Raw genomic sequence first — 21,597 nt, forward strand, 5'->3', positions numbered from 1 at the left:
GCATGTGATCCGCGGATTAATTGCCGGATTAATTGCAAAATTGAACCATGTTTATCATTTGTTCTATCATTTGTTCGTATTTACACAAGCAAGCGAATTTTAAAGAATTCCAGAGAGAAAAGGCGAAAGGGAACTCGTTTTGTTACTTGCGCGGTGTTCTCTAGTACGCGCACAGCCGCACACACATGAAGCTCGCACACGCGTTTCAGACGGGGCGCGAACACCGAACTGAATCCTCTTCTGAATCCTCTGAACAGACACATACACATAAAATTATGACAAAATACCCATCTCGACAATCATTCAGTTAACCGCAGTCAGTTATATCTCAAGTGAATGAAAACAGATGTTAGACTAGTTTAAGTGTTTATGTAGTATGTTGGACTAGTTTAAGTGTTTATGTAGTTAATAAAGTCTTACTTGTATCACACTTGATGTTGTTCATTGTTTGCTCATAACTGGAGTCACTTAATCATTCAGATTTATGCTACAAGCTCTTTGTAGAATTGTACAGTAAGAAAGTTATTTCCCTTAACCAGGAAATTAACGTTCTTAGAATTGACAGACAGTTGACCCTGAGAGGTCAAGTAAATATCTACAGCGGATCTAAATATTTGTAATTAATTATAACTAGTTATGATTAATTATTCATATTTCCCCATGAGCTGATTCGCTACACATTATATCGGATCCGTGCATCAGGTCTTAAAGGGACCACGGCCTATAAATACTGCTGCTGTCATTAATGATCATCAAACAACAAAACAGCTGTGATAAAAATGTATATTCAATTTAATCAATTGAAATATTGCTGATCCGAAAAAATGATCCGATCCGTGGGTCAAAAACCGTAATGTGATCCGAACCGTGAGATTTGTGATCTGTTGAACCACTAATTGTACAAAGCCCTGAGTTGTTAGACTGTCAGCACACTAAAACCTTATCAATGAAATCAACATTATAGAATTACAATGGTATATCATGGTTCAGCGTCTGCAATCCTGACATGTCTTTAAAAATTATCCAATTAATTTATTGTGTGGACCCTAAACCAATCAAATTCATTAGAGAACCCCCCAAATAGTCTGGAAATCTGTGGTTTTGCACATCACTAATACGAACATAAGTTCCTCACCTCTGTTGACCTGACTGAAGTCATAACAGGTATGAAATCCTTGCCAATGAGACACTATTTCTCAACTAAGCTTGTACAGCATTAGACTGTGTTAGTCTGTAAAACCGTGAGAATGAAACTATTTCCACGAGAGCTCTGATGTAATTGGCTTTAGTCAGAATAACTTTCACCATGCTGGAGGATTTACTGTAAACGGAGTAAACAACAGAAAAAGACATAATCTTGCATCTCAGCCGTGCACATTTCTTATTTGCTATGGTGGAGCGTGTATGTGAGAGCAGTGTCATCATGAGCTCTTACCACCTTGAGAGAGTGTTAAGAGAGTTTTTATATCACATGGTATATTTGGTACATGTAGCTCATTTCCATGTTTGGGAATCTTACGTTTGTCTCTGTGTGTTACAGGCACTCTTGTCATCATGTTTATTGTTCAGAAGAGATCTCCTCTGGCCCAGGACTTCCTGCACAGGATGACAGCCGTTACACAGCGCAGGAACCAGGGGCCGACGACAAGGTAACGAAAAACAATGACTCCACGCAGTTACCGACTAAATGCCTCAATGACTTGCTAGCAGTTGAACTCTTCTCCTATTAGGTCTTTGAGTGTGTGTGCTTTACACCAGTGAGATTTAACTCTGTATTGTGAAATGAGAATCATATACATTTGACCTTTAGAGAAGAGAGATTCTTTAGCTGTTGTGTAGGTTTGAGTAGCCCCTGAAGTTGTGCAATAGTTCCTCATTCAAAGTGCAGGCTGTTGTTGACACTGTCTTTCAGCAGGCTAATCTATATAGGGACTTGAAGACAGGGGCCCCAACAAAGACCCTCCTCCTCTTGTGTAACCTATAGATTTAAGGCTGTATAGGGGTGTGGATTCTTTTGGTTGTCCAATATTTCTTAGTGGCTGACTGATTAATCCCAGTTTAGCTTTTGTTAGCATGCTATCTTTAAAGTTAAAGAAGCATTTGAATGTTCAGCTAAAGCGTGAATCTGTAAACTTACCCTTTTTGCACTTCAGCACATTTTTTCCCCCTCCGGCAGTCACAAAAGTGTTTTCTCTTTGCTCCTGACAAACTTGAACGATAGCTGTTTGCCCTTGAAAAACATATCTTCCACCCTCATAGAAACAAAGCCAGTTCTGCCAACTTATCTGTTGTTAAAAGAATCTCTCATCAATCATGTCATTCCAAACCCCTCTGAGGAGCACAAACGGATTTTCTGCACAATAATCACATTGCTCTCAATGAAACCGCAAAAGTACATGTGACCAGAGGCAGTCAAGCTCCAAAAAGGACAAAACAAATGGCATAAAATTGTTTGTGTAAGAAACTGACCGTGTAACCCTTTCTTGCTCTTTATTTAGATGTTTTACTCATAAGTAACATTGTTTTTCTCTTTCAGGTTGAAGAGGAAAGGGCGACACACACTCAGTCATCGTACGACGTGGGTCTGGAGACAGAGAGAGCTGCACTAAAGGAAACATCATTGCACTCACAAGACACCCTGCACGAAGAGAAGCACAAACAGGTGCCAGTGCAATCTAACCATCATATCTGTTTTCTTTTATTACATATCTCAACCTTGGATGTGACCCACACATTTGACATCTTATATTTATTTCAGTTGACTTACTTTTCTTTGACTAAACTCTTTGCATAAAAACAATAAACCTTTGGTTCATTATGAACAACATCATAGAGTAATCAGTGCCCGCCTGATTTTGGTTCCAGAAGTATTTTGAGAGATTTAGAAAAATGCAAAATATGCATGTTTATACAAATATTAAAGTAGATTGAGAACTTGGGGAGACTGACTCATTCGCAGTGCTTCATGACAGTAGGTGGGCACTGAAAAGCTCTTTTGGTGCAATTTGCTTGACACAATTCTCTGAAGGAGATTTTTTTGCATAATCATGGGTAATGTAATTTTTCACCATGAACTCTGTTAAACATGATTATTTAAAGTGAAAGTTCATCCAAAAATGAAAATTCTGTCATTAATTACCTTCGTTTATCTTCGGAACAAAATTATATATAAAAAAATAAATATGTTTTTGATGAAATACGAGAACTTTCTGACCCTGCATAGACCGCAACGTAACTAAAACGTTCAAGGCCCAAAAACATAGTAAGGACATTGTTAAAATAGTCCATGTGACATCAGGGGTTCAACCATAATTTTATGAAGCTACGAGAATACTTTTTGTGCACATAGAAAACAAAAATAAAGACTTTATTCAACTATTTCTTCTCTTCTGTGTCAGTCTTCGACGCACATTTACTATGTTAACAATGTCATTACTATGTTTCTGGGCCTTGAACATGGTAGTTGCGTTGCTGTCTATGCAGGGACCGAAAGCTCTCGGATTTCATCAAAAATATCTTGATTTATCTTTGTTAAAATTTTTGTTCCGAAGATGAATGAAGGTCTTACGGGTTTGGAACAACATGAGGGTGAGTAATTAATGACAGAATTCTCTTTAAAAAAATAAGTTGAAATAATGCAGGCTGATGGCTTCAACAAAAGCATATACTGTCGATTAACAACCTTGTAACTCACAGTGGGTCTGTCTTGAACTGTTTTTCAGTTAAAAATCAACTCCCTTATGGAGAAAATGAATAAGATTTACTGCCAGAATCAGACTCTATTGCTGTGATCTTCCAGCTCATGTCTGCAACCAAATCATAGTCAAGATTTTTTTAATAGCAAACCCTTCTTCTGTTGCTTAATTGTTAAACTCTTTATCTGTGTTTCTGTCATTGTAGACTGTGAATTTGGAAGAAGTGTTGGAGGAGCCGCAGATTCAGCTTGAGTCTGCTCTCCCTGAGCTAGAACAACAACAACAACAACAGCAGCAGCAGGAGCAGCAACCAGAACCCCAGAGCACCCAACAATCAGACCAACAACAGTCAGCTCAGCCACCAACACTTACACAGCCCCAAACAGCACCGCCACTCTCCCAGCCCCAGCCAGACCCTGAATCTCCACAGGCCACTGCCACAGAGGACCAGGCTGCCCACGCCTCCGCTGCTTTAACCCCCCCACAGACTGACCCACACGGAGAAGACCCGTCTGCACCTCCTGCTGAACTCCAGAAGAGCCCAGAGTCAGTCTCACCTACCTCAGTCACCTCCTCCGAGAGCTCCTCCAGGTGAGTACAAGCACAGCCGTTTGGGAGAGAAGAGGGTGGGAACTTTAAATGTTTGTCATTTCATTCATTTTGTTTCATTTTTTTAATTTAATTTTATTTTCTTATCGAGTCATTTCTGTGATCCATTTCTGCATCCAAACTTTTAACCTGAATCAGTAAAGCATACAATCATCACTTCTTGGACTTCATATGGCACCTACTTTGGACGTTTTTTCAACTGCATCACAATGGATCTCACCTTCTTTAGTAGTCCGCTATGACTTGTTTTCACCGGACTTGGAGCGTTTACGAATCTTCCATTTCAACAAGGACCGAAAAAAAACAATATCACTTTGCGATTTAAAATGTAATAAACCAGTACTTCAAGAACCTCTATGGAGCCCTGGACAAATGTTCAGTCCATACGTGGAGCCAGATTACTTTCTCTCTCTTATCCTTTCTATCCCCCTCCCTCTCTCCATTAGTATTCCTCTCCCATTCCTCTCTATTTTCCTTTCTCCTGGTGTAAACCCCATTTGATTTCTTTCCTTCAGTGGACTAGACGTTCCGCGTCCTGATGCCCCTGTAGAGAACTCTAGTGCCAGTCAGTGTGAGGTGGGCCCTGTGCCCCCCTTCAGCCAGTCCCTTGGCATCACGCTCACCAGGTGAGTACTGAGCAACAGGTAAACCACAGGTTACATGGCAACATTACGGTAACTCCAGTACTCGCGTTGCATCAGGTGACTTGGTAACCAATGGTTAACCAAATAACGGAGCTGCTTCAGGCATATCAAGCCAGGTCTTCTCTTGCTCTTTTTTTTTTTTTTTCATTTCTCATTTCATCATTTCATTTTTGGCAGTTTGGTTTACCACTTAATTTTTTCCCAATGCCATGATGCACCATTTTTAGTGCTTGTTTTGCTTGTCACTTGCATTTATTTAGTTTTTTATGTGTAGCAATACACTAAGGTCACTTTCTTTCCCCACCTTCTCTCTGCTGTGTTTTCTTGCTCTTAATAGTTTTGTGGAGGAACATGCGGAGAAGCAAGCAGAGAACCAGTCTGCCACATTGGGAGTACAGAGTACAGAGACCAGTGCTGACCCGACTGCCACTCTGCTCCCGAGTGAACTGGACCTCACAGAGCTGGGGCAGACAGCCAGTATCCCTCCACCTACAAAAAGCCAGCAGGTACACACATGCTATTTGTCAGACTAATCTAACATGGCTAAATAATTCTAACAGTGAGAGAGAAAGCAAATACCCACAAGAGGCTTTGCATTACTTAAACCTTTAATACATATGACTAATGGCATAATGCTTTTAGAAAAGGAGGCAAATGTTCAATAAACTGTTAACTGTATTAATAATAATCAAAATAAGTAAAATAGAATTTTCTGTTTCAGGTGTATATAGAACACTATATGTGCTGAAAAATACAATAAAGTGATCAAATATAAATAATTAAATAGTTTCAAATGTAAATAATTAAATCACTTGACAAATACATAGATGAATATATAATATAAAGTCAACATATTAGACATTAAATACCATTGAAAGGTTTATATTTGTTATGCTCACCAAGTCTGCACAGTAATATTACAGTAATTTAATATATTTTAAAGTGTAGTTTATTCTTGTGATTGCATACTATTATGTACCAGTTTCAGGGCTCGAATTTAACTTTTTTACTAAGCCAGGTCTTCTCTTGCTCTTTTTTTTTTTTTTCATTTCTCATTTCATCATTTCATTTTTGGCAGTTTGGTTTACCACTTAATTTTTTCCCAATGCCATGATGCACCATTTTTAGTGCTTGTTTTGCTTGTCACTTGCATTTATTTAGTTTTTTATGTGTAGCAATACACTAAGGTCACTTTCTTTCCCCACCTTCTCTCTGCTGTGTTTTCTTGCTCTTAATAGTTTTGTGGAGGAACATGCGGAGAAGCAAGCAGAGAACCAGTCTGCCACATTGGGAGTACAGAGTACAGAGACCAGTGCTGACCCGACTGCCACTCTGCTCCCGAGTGAACTGGACCTCACAGAGCTGGGGCAGACAGCCAGTATCCCTCCACCTACAAAAAGCCAGCAGGTACACACATGCTATTTGTCAGACTAATCTAACATGGCTAAATAATTCTAACAGTGAGAGAGAAAGCAAATACCCACAAGAGGCTTTGCATTACTTAAACCTTTAATACATATGACTAATGGCATAATGCTTTTAGAAAAGGAGGCAAATGTTCAATAAACTGTTAACTGTATTAATAATAATCAAAATAAGTAAAATAGAATTTTCTGTTTCAGGTGTATATAGAACACTATATGTGCTGAAAAATACAATAAAGTGATCAAATATAAATAATTAAATAGTTTCAAATGTAAATAATTAAATCACTTGACAAATACATAGATGAATATATAATATAAAGTCAACATATTAGACATTAAATACCATTGAAAGGTTTATATTTGTTATGCTCACCAAGTCTGCACAGTAATATTACAGTAATTTAATATATTTTAAAGTGTAGTTTATTCTTGTGATTGCATACTATTATGTACCAGTTTCAGGGCTCGAATTTAACTTTTTTACTTGGTAGCACTGGTGCTCCCAACTTCAAGAAGTTAGGAGCACCAGCGAAAATTTAGGATCACCCACTGAATATTAAGGAGCATCACAACTGCCAATTGAGTGGAAGGTCTGGCAACATCCTGATGATTAAAAGCTTCAACAATTGAACCTAATCCTGAATTCTTTGCCACACACTTGGCCCAGCATTTCTTGTTAGTGATGTATCGATCTTTCATGGCCAATTCCGATTGCTGATGTTTTAGAAGCGAGTAAGCTGATTCTGAATTTTTAAAATATTTATTTTCTTTCTTTCTTTTTTTTTAAGCAAGAGACAAGAAAAAATGAAAATATGAGTACATTAACAAGATGTTTATTTGCTCTATTACAGGCTGTATCTGTATCTGTAGCCATTAAAATTAGAGACAACCACCGCATTTTAATCATGATCCAAACAAAGATGCTGCATACATGAGCAGTTTCAGATGTAAATTAGAATGTATAATTTCAAAATCTGAAGCAAAAACAGAATGGTCTGAAATTTAATTTATGCTACATAAAATATCAGCACGAAACAAAAACAGCGGGCGGGCTGAATGTAAATTCACTCTCTGACAGCAGTTGGTGCTTATGGAAAAGCATTGTAGCGTTTTGTTGCACGTTGTTTTTTTATATATGCAATATACAGAGGCAAGATGAGTAGAAAATGTCATTTAAACTTCTCAAGACAGTCAGTTCCCCTCAGAAATACATTCATATAAACCCCCACTCCCAATTCAATATTTAGGATTTTCTTTCTGTATTTTGCGCATAGTGAACGAACGGTGAGCTTGTTTTGCCAGCTACAGTATTTTCTTCTCTTTGCGTCCGTCTTCAGCGTCTCTGGCTTCTGTTAACGGCCGTTTACAGACTTAGTAATATTTCCACACAAAGGAAAATTATTTCAATGTAGTTTGTGCAAGTCCGGATCAGACATCGGCTGAAATAAAATAAAAACCGGTCTTGTCATGTGACAACTGAGTGCAGCGAAAGGGAGTGATTGACGGCTAATATAACCAATCTAAAATACGCAAGAATGTAAAGATGAAGCTGGATAAAATGGTGGACTGGTCATTGTATCAGCTCACAGCAGGCACATACTGTGCAGTAATTCGCGAAAGTTTTGCAGAGAAATGAAGACAGGTTGCACCACAACAATTATTTGCACTCGCACAAATGCTCCCAAATATATTTTGGGGTCACACAGATTACATTTCAAGAGCATATGCGACCAAAACGGTCGCAATTTCGAGCCCTGAGTTTGATGCATCTTTGCTAAATAAAAATATTACTTAAAAAAAAAAAAAAAAAGGAATGATCCCAAACTTAGTCTAAGTATTAATATCTTGTCAGATCATCCATTCAGATTTGTCCTTTTTATAATGACATAATTGGATAGATTTCAGGTATGGAGCTAAAAGCTATAATGTCTGTATTTTAAAACTATTTCAAGCCCTGAAATATTTTATAATTTTGTTTTTCCTTAGCGTACACCACCTAAAAGAGCATGATGACAATAATCGCTACATTTTGCACTCCGTAGTGTTCCTTCCTTACCTTTTCCCCCTTTTATGTAGAGAGTGAAAGGGTTTGTATTCGATTACCACTGAGCCTCTCCACACCCTGCTGTTAGAGATCTGCAGTGCTAAAACATCCCCTCCTCTCTCGTAAAGCTGCTCTGACACATACACCCTAAATGGAGAAGATGAAAGTGGAAGAGAAAGCATAAGAGTGGAGGAGAGGAAGAAGAGAGAGTACATCAGCATGTTTGTTTTCCACAGGACAGCCTTGTAAATGTTTAATCAACCAAATGCTCACTCAGCGCTGCTATTTAGGCATTGACACTCACAGAGAGGGATAGAGATAAGGGAGACAAGAAAAAGGGAAAGTGATGAGGAGATAGAAGGAAAGACCACCCTTTTGTGTAAAATGTATAAATCAAAAATACAGTTTAAAACGGTAATATTGTGAAATATTGTTGCAAATTAAATAGGGCTGTGACGGTCGGAATGACAACCGCACCACCGGCAGTAGTGCACCTGACGTCACATACTCTATAACAAGTAAAAAATACAGTTTCTGCTACATTCATTCTGCCATGGCGGTGTTTAGTGTCCCCGCCAGCAGTGAGCGCAGGTGCCTTCAGCGCAGCTAGAAGAGTTCCGCGTGCAAGTGCACGCAATCGGCTTGCTTGCCGCAAAGCCCCAGCAAAAGTAATTACCATGAATGTGTCAGGGGGAAATAGTAAGGAGATATTTGAATTATTTACTAATAAACTAGTGTTTTCTGAGTCCGTGTCGCAAAGATGAAGTTGCCGATCCTGACACGGCATTTCCTCATTGGACACGCCTTTAGAGAGAAATGCATCTTTATGGATTACATAAAGAAAGAGTTTTTGCTTTCGATTTGAATTATTTCATTTTAAAGTAATAATTTAAAGCTATATATAGATAGCCTATAATCATGTCTGTTTCAGTTCATTTTTGTGAAGCGCTCCTGTTCAACAACGAGACATCAGAAAGTGCATCCTGTTTGTTTTCTTTATTTTACAAAAGCACAACGTTTTGTTGATATTGTGAGTGCACACAAATAAAAGTAGACCCTTTACAGTTCCGGATGATATATTACTCTTACCTTTATGAGCAAAAATGATGGCGTATTTTAAGTTGTTTGCAAGTGATCGCGCTAGCGCCTCCATGTGCTGCAGAACGCGCTTTAGCTTGCACTCTCCGCACAAACGATTGAAGAATACGCCTAATAGCACACATTTATCTAGGTTAAACGTTTAAACACTGTAAACTTTAAACATTGTGATATGCTTGAAGATTTTATTTTTGGCAATTCGTGATGATTTGAGAAGGCTAAATTGATCAAACATAGGCTATGATCAACTCTTCCGCTGGCCGCTTGGTCGTTACTTTAAAAAAAAAAAAAACTTGAATTTAACAAACAAAAAATGTTCCAAACATATTTCTAAAATAACTTTATAAAGATACAAAAAGAAATATAACCACTTTGCTATTAAAAACAAAGCTGAACTATTTTAATGGCTGCAACAGCAGCTGTGTAATGAGGAAGAGAGAGAGAGAGAGAGAGAAGACACGGGCTCCAGTCAGATTCGGGCCAGTAATTCTGAGAAGCTGTCGGACAAGGGCCGGGCTATTGTTACGAATTTTTGCAACAAATGTTTGTTTAATATTTAATATTTCTTTTTAGGCTACTTTCTTAATTAACTTTATTTCTTTGATATTTATTTTATTGTTTTGTAGGCTGCTTGTTCACTGACGGAAATAAACACACTTTGTTAGTAGGCTAGATGTTTGAGCCTCGTTTATTTTGTGTGTTTCAAAATTATATGTATATATATATATATATTAATATAAATTATATACTGTATATAGGCCTAACAACACCGCGCCACCAACGGTAGTTGGTCCATTACCACCGCGGTGGTAAAAATCTGCCACCGTCACAGCCCTAAAATTAAAACAACTTTTTTTATTTTTTATTATATTTATAATGAAATGTATTCCTTTGATACCTTTGGATCATTCTAATATGCCGCTCAAGAAAAATTTCTTATCAAAATTGAAAACAGTTGTGCTGTTTAATATTTTGTGGAAACAGTGATGGATTAAATTTTTTCAGGATTCAAACGGTTCAAAAGATTCAAACAGTTCATAATTGTATTATATTATTAGAATAATATAATATAATTAGTGCTCTCAAACGATTAATCGCATACAAAATAAAAGTTTTTGTTTACATAATATATGTATTTGTACTGTGTATATTATGTATATATATAAATACACACACATACTGTATATTTACATGTATATACATTTATATATTTATATTCTTAAATTTTATATTATATATAAATATATTTATTATATAAACATTTTCCACTGAGCGGTTCGGTACAGTACAGTACAGTACGCAATTATTTCCGTTTCGACTGTCAGAAGTTGTGAATGGTACCAAAATAGCAAACCGTACCATACCACTTTTTTGGTACCCTTCCGTTGGGGTACCTAGCACAGCAAAGGGTACCAAAAGGGTCAAGAGCAGCCTTAGCTCGGCTAGTCCTTCTGACATTTGCCGCTGGCTCTGATGTCTCTGTAGTGATTAAACACGAGATACAATTCATTTTGGGTAGGCTATATTTAACAGGCATTCGTGGTCTCATTAATCTATTATTTATTCTTGGTCATATCGTTTTGGCTGAGCACAAAGTTATCTTTAACTTTATATATTTATTTTGAACTTACCCGTAGTACAGTGCTGACTTTGTAGCATACGTTTGACTGAATTGTTTGCTTTTGTCTTTATTTCCTCTTATATAATCCTCTTATACTTAGTACTTATACTTTTATAATGGCTATTATTGTTCATTAATACTGACATTTAACAAAAAGAGGCAGAGTTGTGCTTATTGTCGCGCTTTATCGTCGATCGCTACTTTCTGGCATACACCACAGTCTATGCATTCACCATGCCTATCAAGAAGGGTACTATTGGCAGTGGAAACGCAAGCTGGATCAGGGTTACCCGTACCGAATCGTATTGTACTGAACTGTACCGTACCGCTCAGTGGAAACGAGCCATTAAATACATACATGCATGTGTTTGTATTTAAATATACACAGTACACACACACATATTATGTAAAGAAAAACTTATTTTGGATGTGATTAATCGCGATTAATCGTTTGACATCACTAAATATAATATAATATATAATGTTTAATGTTTCATTTACAGTTATGTAGATTCTGGACCATTACCAATTTCACTTTTGCTGTAGCTACCCAGCACAATGCTGCTGAAATAGAAAACACAGAATTTCCAAAATGGCATTTCACAATTTTAGGGCCAAGGAAGTTTGGGTTGTGGTTTGTTCACTGTAATAAAAATGTGATTATTATTTTTTTTTTTCAGGTGGTGGACCATGAGGGAGCAACAGACCCTCCTGTACCCAGTAAAGAGGACATCCCCACTTTTGATGAGTGGAAGAAGAAAGTGATGGAAGTAGAGGAGAAGAAAAGTAAGAGATGGCTTTGGGTCACGTGCACACTCACAGAGCTGCGTGTTCATCAGTGAATCATCACATGCCAGGCTGCCCCCGTGCTTCTTCTGCATCAGTACACACTCACACGCACTTCCTTTAGGACACACTTCTGCTTGATTTCACAGAGCTGTCCCTTTCTTTTTATCTCTTTCTATCAAGAATTTATGTTTCCCTCCCTTGCTTTTTCTTGCTTATAATAATAGTTTATTTTTTTTTTTTTGGCTTGCTCACATTTGTCGGTTCAGTGGCGAGCACAGTGACTGTTACATAACCCAGTATGCACACGGGTAAGCTGCTGTAATGGATTGCTTCGGTACACTGCATCAAAAGTATTCTAAGCTCATGCTCCAGGCCAGCTATACAATTAAACTCTTGCTTTAGTGCATCAGGGTTTTTCACATCTCTGGGTGTGTTTGTGTGCTCATTCAAATCACAAAGTCAACTAATTAACAACCACTGGCTAACAGTATGTTAATTGACCCTTGTCATCATTAATTAGCGGGTGCAGTACACACAATAAAACTAGAGAGCTCTTAAAGAGCAACTCTTCAAGTACATAGAATTTGGGTTCAAGTGAGGATTATGAATCACAGTATCACACAACTGAAATTTGATCAGTTTCCTTAAAGGGTTAGTTCACCCAAAAATTAAAATTAGCCCACAAATTACTCACCCTCAAGTCATCCTAGGTGTATATGACTTACTACTTTCAGACGATCCGGAGCTGCTTCCGTGTAGGACTGTTGGCGCAAGCTACGTTAAAGTGATTATTGCGTTTTGAATATGGATATTTTTCTTACAAAAACGCATCGATTCGTGACTGGCATTAAACAGCTTGAAAGATCAAAGACAATTTTTAATATAACTCTGACTGGATTCGTCTGAAAGAAGAAAGTCATATACACCTAGGATGACTTGTGGGTGAGTAATTTGTGGGCTAATTTTCATTTTTGGGCGAACTATCCCTTTCATATTTTTGGTCAGGATTGGTGCTATTCACCCTAAACAAATTTGTTAAATCGAATATAGAAAACTAAATTATTGTCTGCCACGGCTGCAAAGACGTGTTGAGGTCGTTTTTTCAGGTTGTTTTTGCAAGCTGTCATTAGCACAATGTTAGTGAATAGCTTTTTTTCCCCTAAAGGTTGTCACATAAGGTCATGACAGCAGCTGTTGATAGTTAAAATCCAACAATTTTGCCATTCACAGGGGTTATCTGTTACAGACTAACAGATAACGGGCTATGTGCATACATAAAGATAAGTCGTTCTTTTGTTTTCAGTGCTGGAATTGACAGGTAAACATACCAACCTGCACTTTGCATGACACACTCATACTCGCATACTAGGCCAACCTGATTCAAGGTGTAAAAAATTTGACTGGTGATCTATATGTAACCTGTTATGTTGGTTTCAGGTCAGTCTCTGCACACTTCATCAAATGGCAACCCTCATCCAGTCAAAAAGGTCCAAAAGAATTTCAAGAATAACTACGCTTCTGTCGAATGTGGGGCCAAAATCCTCTCGGCCAACAATGAGGCCAAGGTAAAGTGCAAGAAACTGCAAAACGGCATATGGGGTAGATAGAAAGATGGAAGGATTTTCACCAGGGGCATAAATAGGACAATCATTTAATTACTGTAATTGTTCCTGCATCTGAAATTTTATTGATTAGTTTGAGATCAGCAATTGTCTAACATATGTGTGCTTGTCTGTGTGTTTTGTTTTCAGAGCACATCTGCCATCCTGATGGAGAACATGGATCTGTACATGCTGAACCCCTGCAGTACCAAGATCTGGTGAGTCACTGCAGATAAAGAGAAAAAACAGACTGCAGCAGCTGCTCAGAGACAATGAAGAAATGCATTTTGCACTCTCTATTCTCCTATTTGTGTAAATGATAGTTGACATTAAAAAAGTTGACCAGTACTATTAGTACGTGTGGTGCTAAACTCAGCATTTTTATTATTTTATAATTATTTAGCCTCTTAATAAGTGGCGGAATTACAGTTGGGGCTGCATGATTAATTGTATTTTAACCATGATCATGATTTATGCTTCTCTCAATTAAGCATAATTGTCTGTGATATTGGCCCACTGGTTATTTATCCAGATTTTTTTTTTGTTTCCCCCATCTGACATTTGTTATCTTGCATCAGTAACAAGCCTCCATGAGCTTTCATTAGGCTCTTTTAGAGAAGATTCTTAAAGTTTTCATAATATAGAGTGTGTTGATTATATATGATATATATGATAAATGTAACAAAATGGGGAAACTAGATTAAGTAAAATAAACCCTGTGTATGAGTTGAGATTGTTTTGATTTGTGCTTATGTGAAAGGGCAATCATTCTGATTTCTAAAAAGAAATCAGATAGTGATAATTGTGATTTTTGAGAAAATAATCTTGATTATAACTATAATTTTGCACCACTAATTACATGTAATATTAATATTATTGCACTGGAAGACCATCTAAAATGAACTAGTGTAGGCAAAAGAAGTGGTTTCAAAACCTTAAAAAAGAAATAATGACGAGTCATGGCATCTAAAATATAAATAAAAACACTGCGTTGCATTCATATAAATTACTTAATGTTAAATTAATTTCCCCTTTGGTTCCTCTATCTTTCCTCTATCTCTATCGTATCTTCAAATACAGGTTTGTTATTGAGCTCTGTGAGCCAATCCAGGTGAAGCAGCTGGATATTGCAAACTTTGAGTTGTTCTCCTCTACACCAAAAGATTTCCTTGTGTCTATAAGTGACAGGTAACATCACTCACATAGACGTACATGGTGTTCCCACTCCTAACTAGGCATAATGCGATATGAGTTTTTGTCCTGGCCAACCACAGCACATTTCACAGATTGCAGTGAAATCTAATTTGTCTCACATTAAACACTGAATATATTGTGGTTGGTTTTGATTGTCATTCCACATTTTCACGTTTGGTGTGAACAGACAAATTGCATGTTGCTAAAATCTTATCACTTTGTGACTGGTTGGGAGACTGCGTTATATAAACACCAACTTAACCTTTTCTTTAAAAATTGTTTCTCAAATTCAGGTATCCAACCAATAAGTGGATCAAGCTGGGCACCTTTCACGCCCGTGATGAACGCACGGTACAGAGCTTCCCTCTGGACGAGCAACTCTATGCCAAATATGTCAAGGTAAAAGGGGTGCCAGTCACTTCAGTTAGCTCAAATGAATTGTTCTTCCCAAAGCTACTTGATAGTGAAATTTCCTTGAGAGTGGAAATTCTAGAAGGGCGTGTTTCATTATTGTTCAACTTTGTTGCAAAGCTGCGCACAGTACAGTGTGATGTTTTGTCATAGTGTCCCACTAAGAAAAGCAAGTTTTGTGATAGTAGATAGTAGCGTCCCTGCTTTTAGTTTGGAAGAACGAAATATATCATTTTAGTGAATTCTGTTTTTCCTTAATTAGCACATTTAAGCTGAAAATTGAAAAAAAAATGTAATTGTTTATTTAATATACTGGAAAAAAGAATGTTGGGGGCAGAACGCGCCACAGTATTAAGTATTAATTGTACCAAAGTATTAAACACAAGAACATGATGTCAATGATATGTGCTCTGACATGCAAGTATAAGAGTATCTATAAACTGTATTGTCTGTATAAACTTGCGTGCATCTATAAACTGTAATGTCTGAAACATGAGCATCTTAAAAGGGATCACACACACACGATTGTTCTGTCACCTATGATCTAAATAACATGGAATTACATTAACAAAGTATGTTTTTAAGGTGACTGAATAAGAGGCTGAGAAAGGGGGACAGTTAAGACATGAGGAAAGCCGTGCCCTTCCCTCAGGCCTGAGAGTCTCATGACTGTATATGTGTGTAATGTACGATGCTGAATACACACACACTTATAACCTTTTATTGATTTGCATATAAGGTTGGTGTATCTATATATGTCAGTGTATTAATAAGAGATAAGTGCTTGGGCAGAAACACATTGAGTAGAATTCACAATCACTTTAACATTTGCTAAGACATTTTTTAACAAACGGCAAAATAAATTTGCATTTTGGGTGAAACAGTCAAGTACACTGTGCGGTTTACATTTGATCTGAATTTTTCTCTTCACTCATTCTGATTTATGAGTTCTCAGATGATTATATAATTACCTGTGTAACATATGTCAGGAGGTGCCATTGATCTAATTGAGGAGTCCCACAATACTTGGGATGCCATTACTGAGCTGCCCTAAACCTGTTCTGTCATGCTCTGCTTGACTTTTGTGATGTTTATTATTTCAGTGTTTTTGTTTGCTTGTTTTCCCCTGCTGTATTTCCCACTTTGTGCTCCTAATTACTGCCTTTGCCTCAGCTGGCTTTCTCCTGCTTTCGTACTGCTGCTCAAGTCATGAAAGCAGAGCAAACAAGAACAGTTCGAAAGGCTTGACTTGCTACAGCATGAATCAAGTCTTTTATACTGATCTTCCTCTCTGTTTTTCTTTGTTTCCGCTTTCTCCTGTCTTCTCCTCCTGCGTCAGATGTTCATCAAATACATAAAGGTTAGCGCTCTTCTCTCTTAGATCTTGTCAGTGCTGCTTTGGGTGGCAGGCTCACATACTGTAAAACAGTGACAGTGATATACATATTTTCTCACACTCGCACGGGAAACATCATGCTTTGCAAATACTTCAGCACTTCATTCTTGCTAAGTTTTGTTTGACATTATTGGGACATCGCTAAAGTAACCTTTGTAAGAAGGTAAAATAAGCATTGGTTTTGTTGTATGACCATGTTTGAGTGTGACCCTATTTTAATTTTAAAATTTTTTTTGTAGGTTGAGCTACTCTCCCACTTTGGCTCTGAACACTTCTGTCCACTCAGCCTGATCAGGTGTGTTTAATTAATGTTACTTGAATAGAATATGGACAATTCCAATACTGTGTATAACATGACTGAAACCTATTTTGCACAAGTATGTGAATGCCCATATTCACATAACCTTGATGTTATTGCATTCAAAGTGCAGTGCAGGTATGTGTTGCATATAGGGCTGCACGATTAATCGAATGCGATTGTCATGCGCATTTTGTTAAAAAATGCCGGTTCTGTAATCAGCAGGAAATCATCATCACGTGCTTTCAGATCTATCGTGCAGCCCTAGTTGCATACTCGGTATGACCACAAAGAGCTCTATAATGTGTATTAGAACAAAAAGGTCTTCTTCTGTTGTCAACATTTATATTGCTCACTAGCTGATGAACACTGTGTATAATAGCACAGATATTTAAAGGATACGTCAATACTCAGTTGAGTTTTTACAGTATGTACAAGTACACTACCGTTCCAAAAGTGTGGGGATAATAAATTTGAGTTTTTGAATGATTTTGAAGTCTCTTACACTCACAGTTAGCTCTTATACTCTCTGCATTGATTTGATCAAAAAATACAGTAAAAACAGTAATATTGTGAAATATTTTTTGGAATTTAAAATAAGTTTTCTATTTTAATATATTTGAAAATGCCATTTATTATTGAGATGGTAAAGCTGAATTTTATCAGCAGTCATTATTCCAGTCTTCAGTGACACATGATCTTTCAGAAATCATTCTAATATGCTGATTTGCTGCTTAAGAAACATTTTAATATTATCAGTGTTGAAAATGGTTTGCTGCTTAATAGTTTTGTGTAAACCATGATACATTTTTATTTTTTGATGCATTGAAAGTTTAAAGAACAGTATTTATTTACAGTTTAAATTTGTAACATCATAAATGTCTTTACTGTCACTTTTCATCAATTTAATGTGCCTTTGCTGAATAAAAGTATTTCTTTCTTTCAACAAAAAGTTGTAATGACTCCAAACATTTGAATGGTAGTATATGTACAACAGGCGTTTGCATACTTGCGTGAAGTATGTTTCTGGTCTAATGCATACTGTGAGGGGAATTTTTTGATATGCGTCATGGTATGAAGTATTTTTTCCTTCATTTTGAGAGAAAAATATATATTTTTTAAATGGTTATGGTTAAATGGTTAGAAAGATGCAAAAAAAAATGCATGACCTTTCAGAAAGTGACTGATAAGAGTAAAAGCATTTCTTTAACCAATGCATACTGCACAGCAGCATTATGCGGTAATGAGAAACAGGTCGCTTCTGATTTTACAATCCTGTACTTGCATTGCCCTTTAAATTTCATTGACTGTGAGAAAGGACACCTGGCTTTATAAAAGTTTCAAAAGGCAAAGTTCTTGAATTGAGTTGATCTCTATCCTGCCTCAAGCTCCTCTCAGGCCCGTTTGCATTGGCAGGAGATTTAATCTTGGTTGGAGGCCCATAAAGGGGCTGGTCTGGCTGCACTCTATGAGAGACATATTGTCCCACTGTAATGGAATTACTGTATATACTGTGAGAGGCAAGCAAAACACTACAGCCAGATATAGAGATGAAAAATAAAAATCCTTTCCACACTTGTACTAAACATTTTGTTAGCTTTTCAGTTCTGACCTTAACAGATCCAAATTGAGAATCGCAAGAAGCTATTTCCTGGTTATTGTGCTAACATGTGGCAACCCTTGTGAATGCGTACAAATCTGCAGAGTAACATTTATTCTAAAACCCTACTTCCCTCTGATCTCTAAAACTGCTCATTTCACTGGATATCTGTTGTTATTTTTCTTCCACTGCTGTTACCTCCTCCGTACGTGGCCCTTGAGGATTGAACGGGGGCTATAAAACATGTTTTTAAAGACCCCCACTAACCTGGGCAAAGGGCAGAGTGATTATAGTTGTTTTGTAGAAGGCAGAGATAAGTTATGCTGATGATCAAAGTGGGCTTTATGTTAATATTTCTTATTCTGAAGCCTGACCGTCTCTTATCTTTACAGGGGCTGTTCGTTCTTTACGATAATACAGGAACATACTGTCATTTTTATCAACACTCCCTCCCATGCTGTTTTTAATCCTTTTCCTAACTCTTATACTTGCAAGTATCTAATTTTTTGTGTTGCTCATGTGTATCTTTGTGTATATCAGGGTGTTTGGCACCAGTATGGTGGAGGAGTATGATGAGATAGCTGACTCTCAGTACACGTCAGAGAGAGCCGAGTATCTGGATGAAGACTATGGTGAGATCATCTCTCTAAATGATTGCTCACAGAAAGCTTAAAAAGTACAGTATTATCAGATAAATATGTGCAATACTATATGGCAGGATTTAATCATTTAGACACAAGACTGCATTTGTTTGTTTTCTGTTTGGCAGTTGTTGTGTGTGTGTGTGTCCATTTGGCTAATGCTGTTGTCTTAATTCCAGACGTCTTTTTTACAGATTACCCACCCGGCTACCTGCCGTCAGAGGACAAGACATCGAAGAATCTGCTGGGCTCTGCTACAAGTATGTGCTGTTCCTCCATATTCTGCTTGTGCTTTTGATTTCATGAATATTTATCTGTAGATGTCCACAAGTAATCATTTCAATCTACTGGTTAAACTAGCTAAACTATGAACAGAAGTGGATAACAGCATTGCCACTTTATAATTGGGATGAAACCCGTTAGTTGCGCATTGCACAGATTCACTTTGCTCACGGCAATCCCTGTTGATTATATTCCAGTTTGCTCAAAGCTACAGTGGCAAAAAAATTTACTAACTGTAGAATTCAAGGAAGTGGTGTGCCCTCTGCCTCAGTTCCAAGTTTTCTTTTAAAACGTGTTTTGAATATCCGTTATAAAGGTTGTGAAGTCAAAACTTGTTGTTGTTAACTAAAACGATTACAAATTGTTTTCTTTAAATGAAATGAAGCCATAATAAAATATACATTTTAGGTAACATTTTATTTCAGTTAGTTGACAATGCAACATTTCTCATTTTCATATTTTAAGTTGAAGTGCTTTTATTTAAAATTACAAAAACTAAAATAAAAATAAACTGTAGCTAAATAGAAATATTAAAAACGACAAATAATAAATAATAATAAAAATGACAAAAGCACATTACAAAATTACAAAAACCTAAATAAAATGAAAACTGTAAGTATAAAGGAAAAGCTATTCAAAATACTATAGTAATATATAAATAATACTAAAATAACATTTTAACACATGCAGTTAAATGTTTAACGCAGTTAATTATCACCAAAGCTCAATACATGGAATATTACATAAAAATGTACAGTATATGTAAGTTTTTTTTAAAGTTTTTTTTTTATTATTATTATTGCAGATTTGCAACACGTTAACTATGGAGAGTTTATGAGGTTAATAATGAACAGTCCTTGTATACAACATGTACTTCTATTGCCAGTAGAATGCCAATTAATGCCAGTATACATAACAGAATTTAATGATGATAATAAGACAAAATTGGAAGAACTAACCAAATTACATTTACCAAAGATTAAATTGCTCTACTAGTTCTACCACGCAACAAGCATACTGGCAGATTGACTTCAATAATTCAGAAGTTCATCATTTTTGGCCAGTGATCATTATATTTTAAGAGCATTGAATTTGGTTTGGTGAATTGTAGAAAACAATTCAGCCTGTGTGTTGGCACTGTGAGACATTTACCCCTGTTCCATGCATATAAATGTTACATTTTTAGTATTTTCCTCTGGATTCTTTTAGACGCCATCCTGAACATGGTAAACAACATCGCAGCAAATGTGCTAGGAGGGAAACCAGAACTAGAGGACGGAGCTGAAATGGAAGGTACGGACCTGATCTCTGCCTTGAGCTTGGATATTGAAACCACCCTGTCCTGAGTCTGTACTAAGAAATTACTCCACTTATTTGCTCCTCTTTGCTTGGCAGCTGTTTGTGACTAGTGAGGGCTGTCACAATGCCAACAGTGCTGGAACTGTGAGGCCTGGCAGTGAAAGCACGTCTTTGATGGGTTCTGTAGCTGCGCTTGCCAGCATCAAACTCTCCCAGGGTGTGTGTGTGTGTGTGTGCGCAGGCCCAGAGAGAGCTGCTACAAAATGCTGTTCAAACACGCATGTGGCTTTCCTAAAAGCAGAAGTAAAGTTTAAAAACACCCTGTTTCTCTATCATGACCATAAACAGTCTGACTAGGAGGCTCAAAGGAAAAAGACTGTTTAACAAGATATTTTTTACTGTGGCCCTTGAGAGATTGCAGTTGAGTGGATGGCTGAAAGTTTATATTAAGTTTGGAAAAGGAAAGCACGCTATGTGCAGTTTTTTTTTTAAACTGTTAGATTGTGGTTGACTGATATGAGTTATTTTTAATGGCCAATACCAATATCTAGACAAAAAATGGTATCTAGCTGATAGCTGATATAATACCAATATACATACTACAGTTTATTGATATAAAATAACACAAAATTGAATCACCTGATCAAATTTATACCAATAAAATGAATGAACGATTCTTCCAACTGTGAGTGAACACACTGGCAGTTATAGTCTTTTCAGACTGACATCCTCCTGTACATTTTGGAAATTTAGAAGTCACTTTATTAGCCAGCAACCCTCTACATTGCGAGTAAATCACTCGCATATGCGACTAAATCTTCGCTCTGGCGACTAAATGATGTCTAATATTAGCCAATTGCTAATAAATTCTCAGATTTTACTCGCCAGTGTGTGAGTTGGAGGCAGTATAAGTTTAGCACAGATATATTTTCACTCGCCAAACACTCT

The 21,597-nt window shown here is 37.0% G+C and overlaps 1 protein-coding gene across 5 annotated transcripts in view; it reads left to right on the forward strand.

Moving 5' to 3' along the window:
* Positions 1-21,597, forward strand: part of LOC107712873 (SUN domain-containing ossification factor-like) — a 66,136-nt gene that overhangs the window by 32,072 nt on the left and 12,467 nt on the right. For 2 of the 5 annotated variants that reach the window (XM_016518243.1, XM_016518244.1), the window contains exons 2-16: positions 1,541-1,649; positions 2,537-2,662; positions 3,901-4,286; positions 4,820-4,930; positions 5,286-5,454; positions 11,819-11,924; positions 13,365-13,492; positions 13,679-13,746; positions 14,609-14,716; positions 15,016-15,121; positions 16,473-16,493; positions 16,769-16,824; positions 18,968-19,059; positions 19,263-19,328; positions 20,560-20,643. In XM_016518243.1, coding sequence (XP_016373729.1) covers positions 1,541-1,649; positions 2,537-2,662; positions 3,901-4,286; positions 4,820-4,930; positions 5,286-5,454; positions 11,819-11,924; positions 13,365-13,492; positions 13,679-13,746; positions 14,609-14,716; positions 15,016-15,121; positions 16,473-16,493; positions 16,769-16,824; positions 18,968-19,059; positions 19,263-19,328; positions 20,560-20,643 — 1,736 coding nt within the window. Of the gene's footprint in view, positions 1-1,540; positions 1,650-2,536; positions 2,663-3,900; positions 4,287-4,819; positions 4,931-5,285; positions 5,455-6,031; positions 6,356-11,818; positions 11,925-13,364; positions 13,493-13,678; positions 13,747-14,608; positions 14,717-15,015; positions 15,122-16,472; positions 16,494-16,768; positions 16,825-18,967; positions 19,060-19,262; positions 19,329-20,559; positions 20,644-21,597 lie in introns of those variants that run through there. The other 3 variants (XM_016518245.1, XM_016518246.1, XM_016518247.1) reach the window with 3 other exon arrangements.

Source organism: Sinocyclocheilus rhinocerous, unplaced genomic scaffold, assembly GCF_001515625.1.
Source record: "Sinocyclocheilus rhinocerous isolate Xijiao unplaced genomic scaffold, SAMN03320098_v1.1 scaffold478, whole genome shotgun sequence".
Lineage (NCBI taxonomy): Eukaryota > Metazoa > Chordata > Actinopteri > Cypriniformes > Cyprinidae > Sinocyclocheilus > Sinocyclocheilus rhinocerous.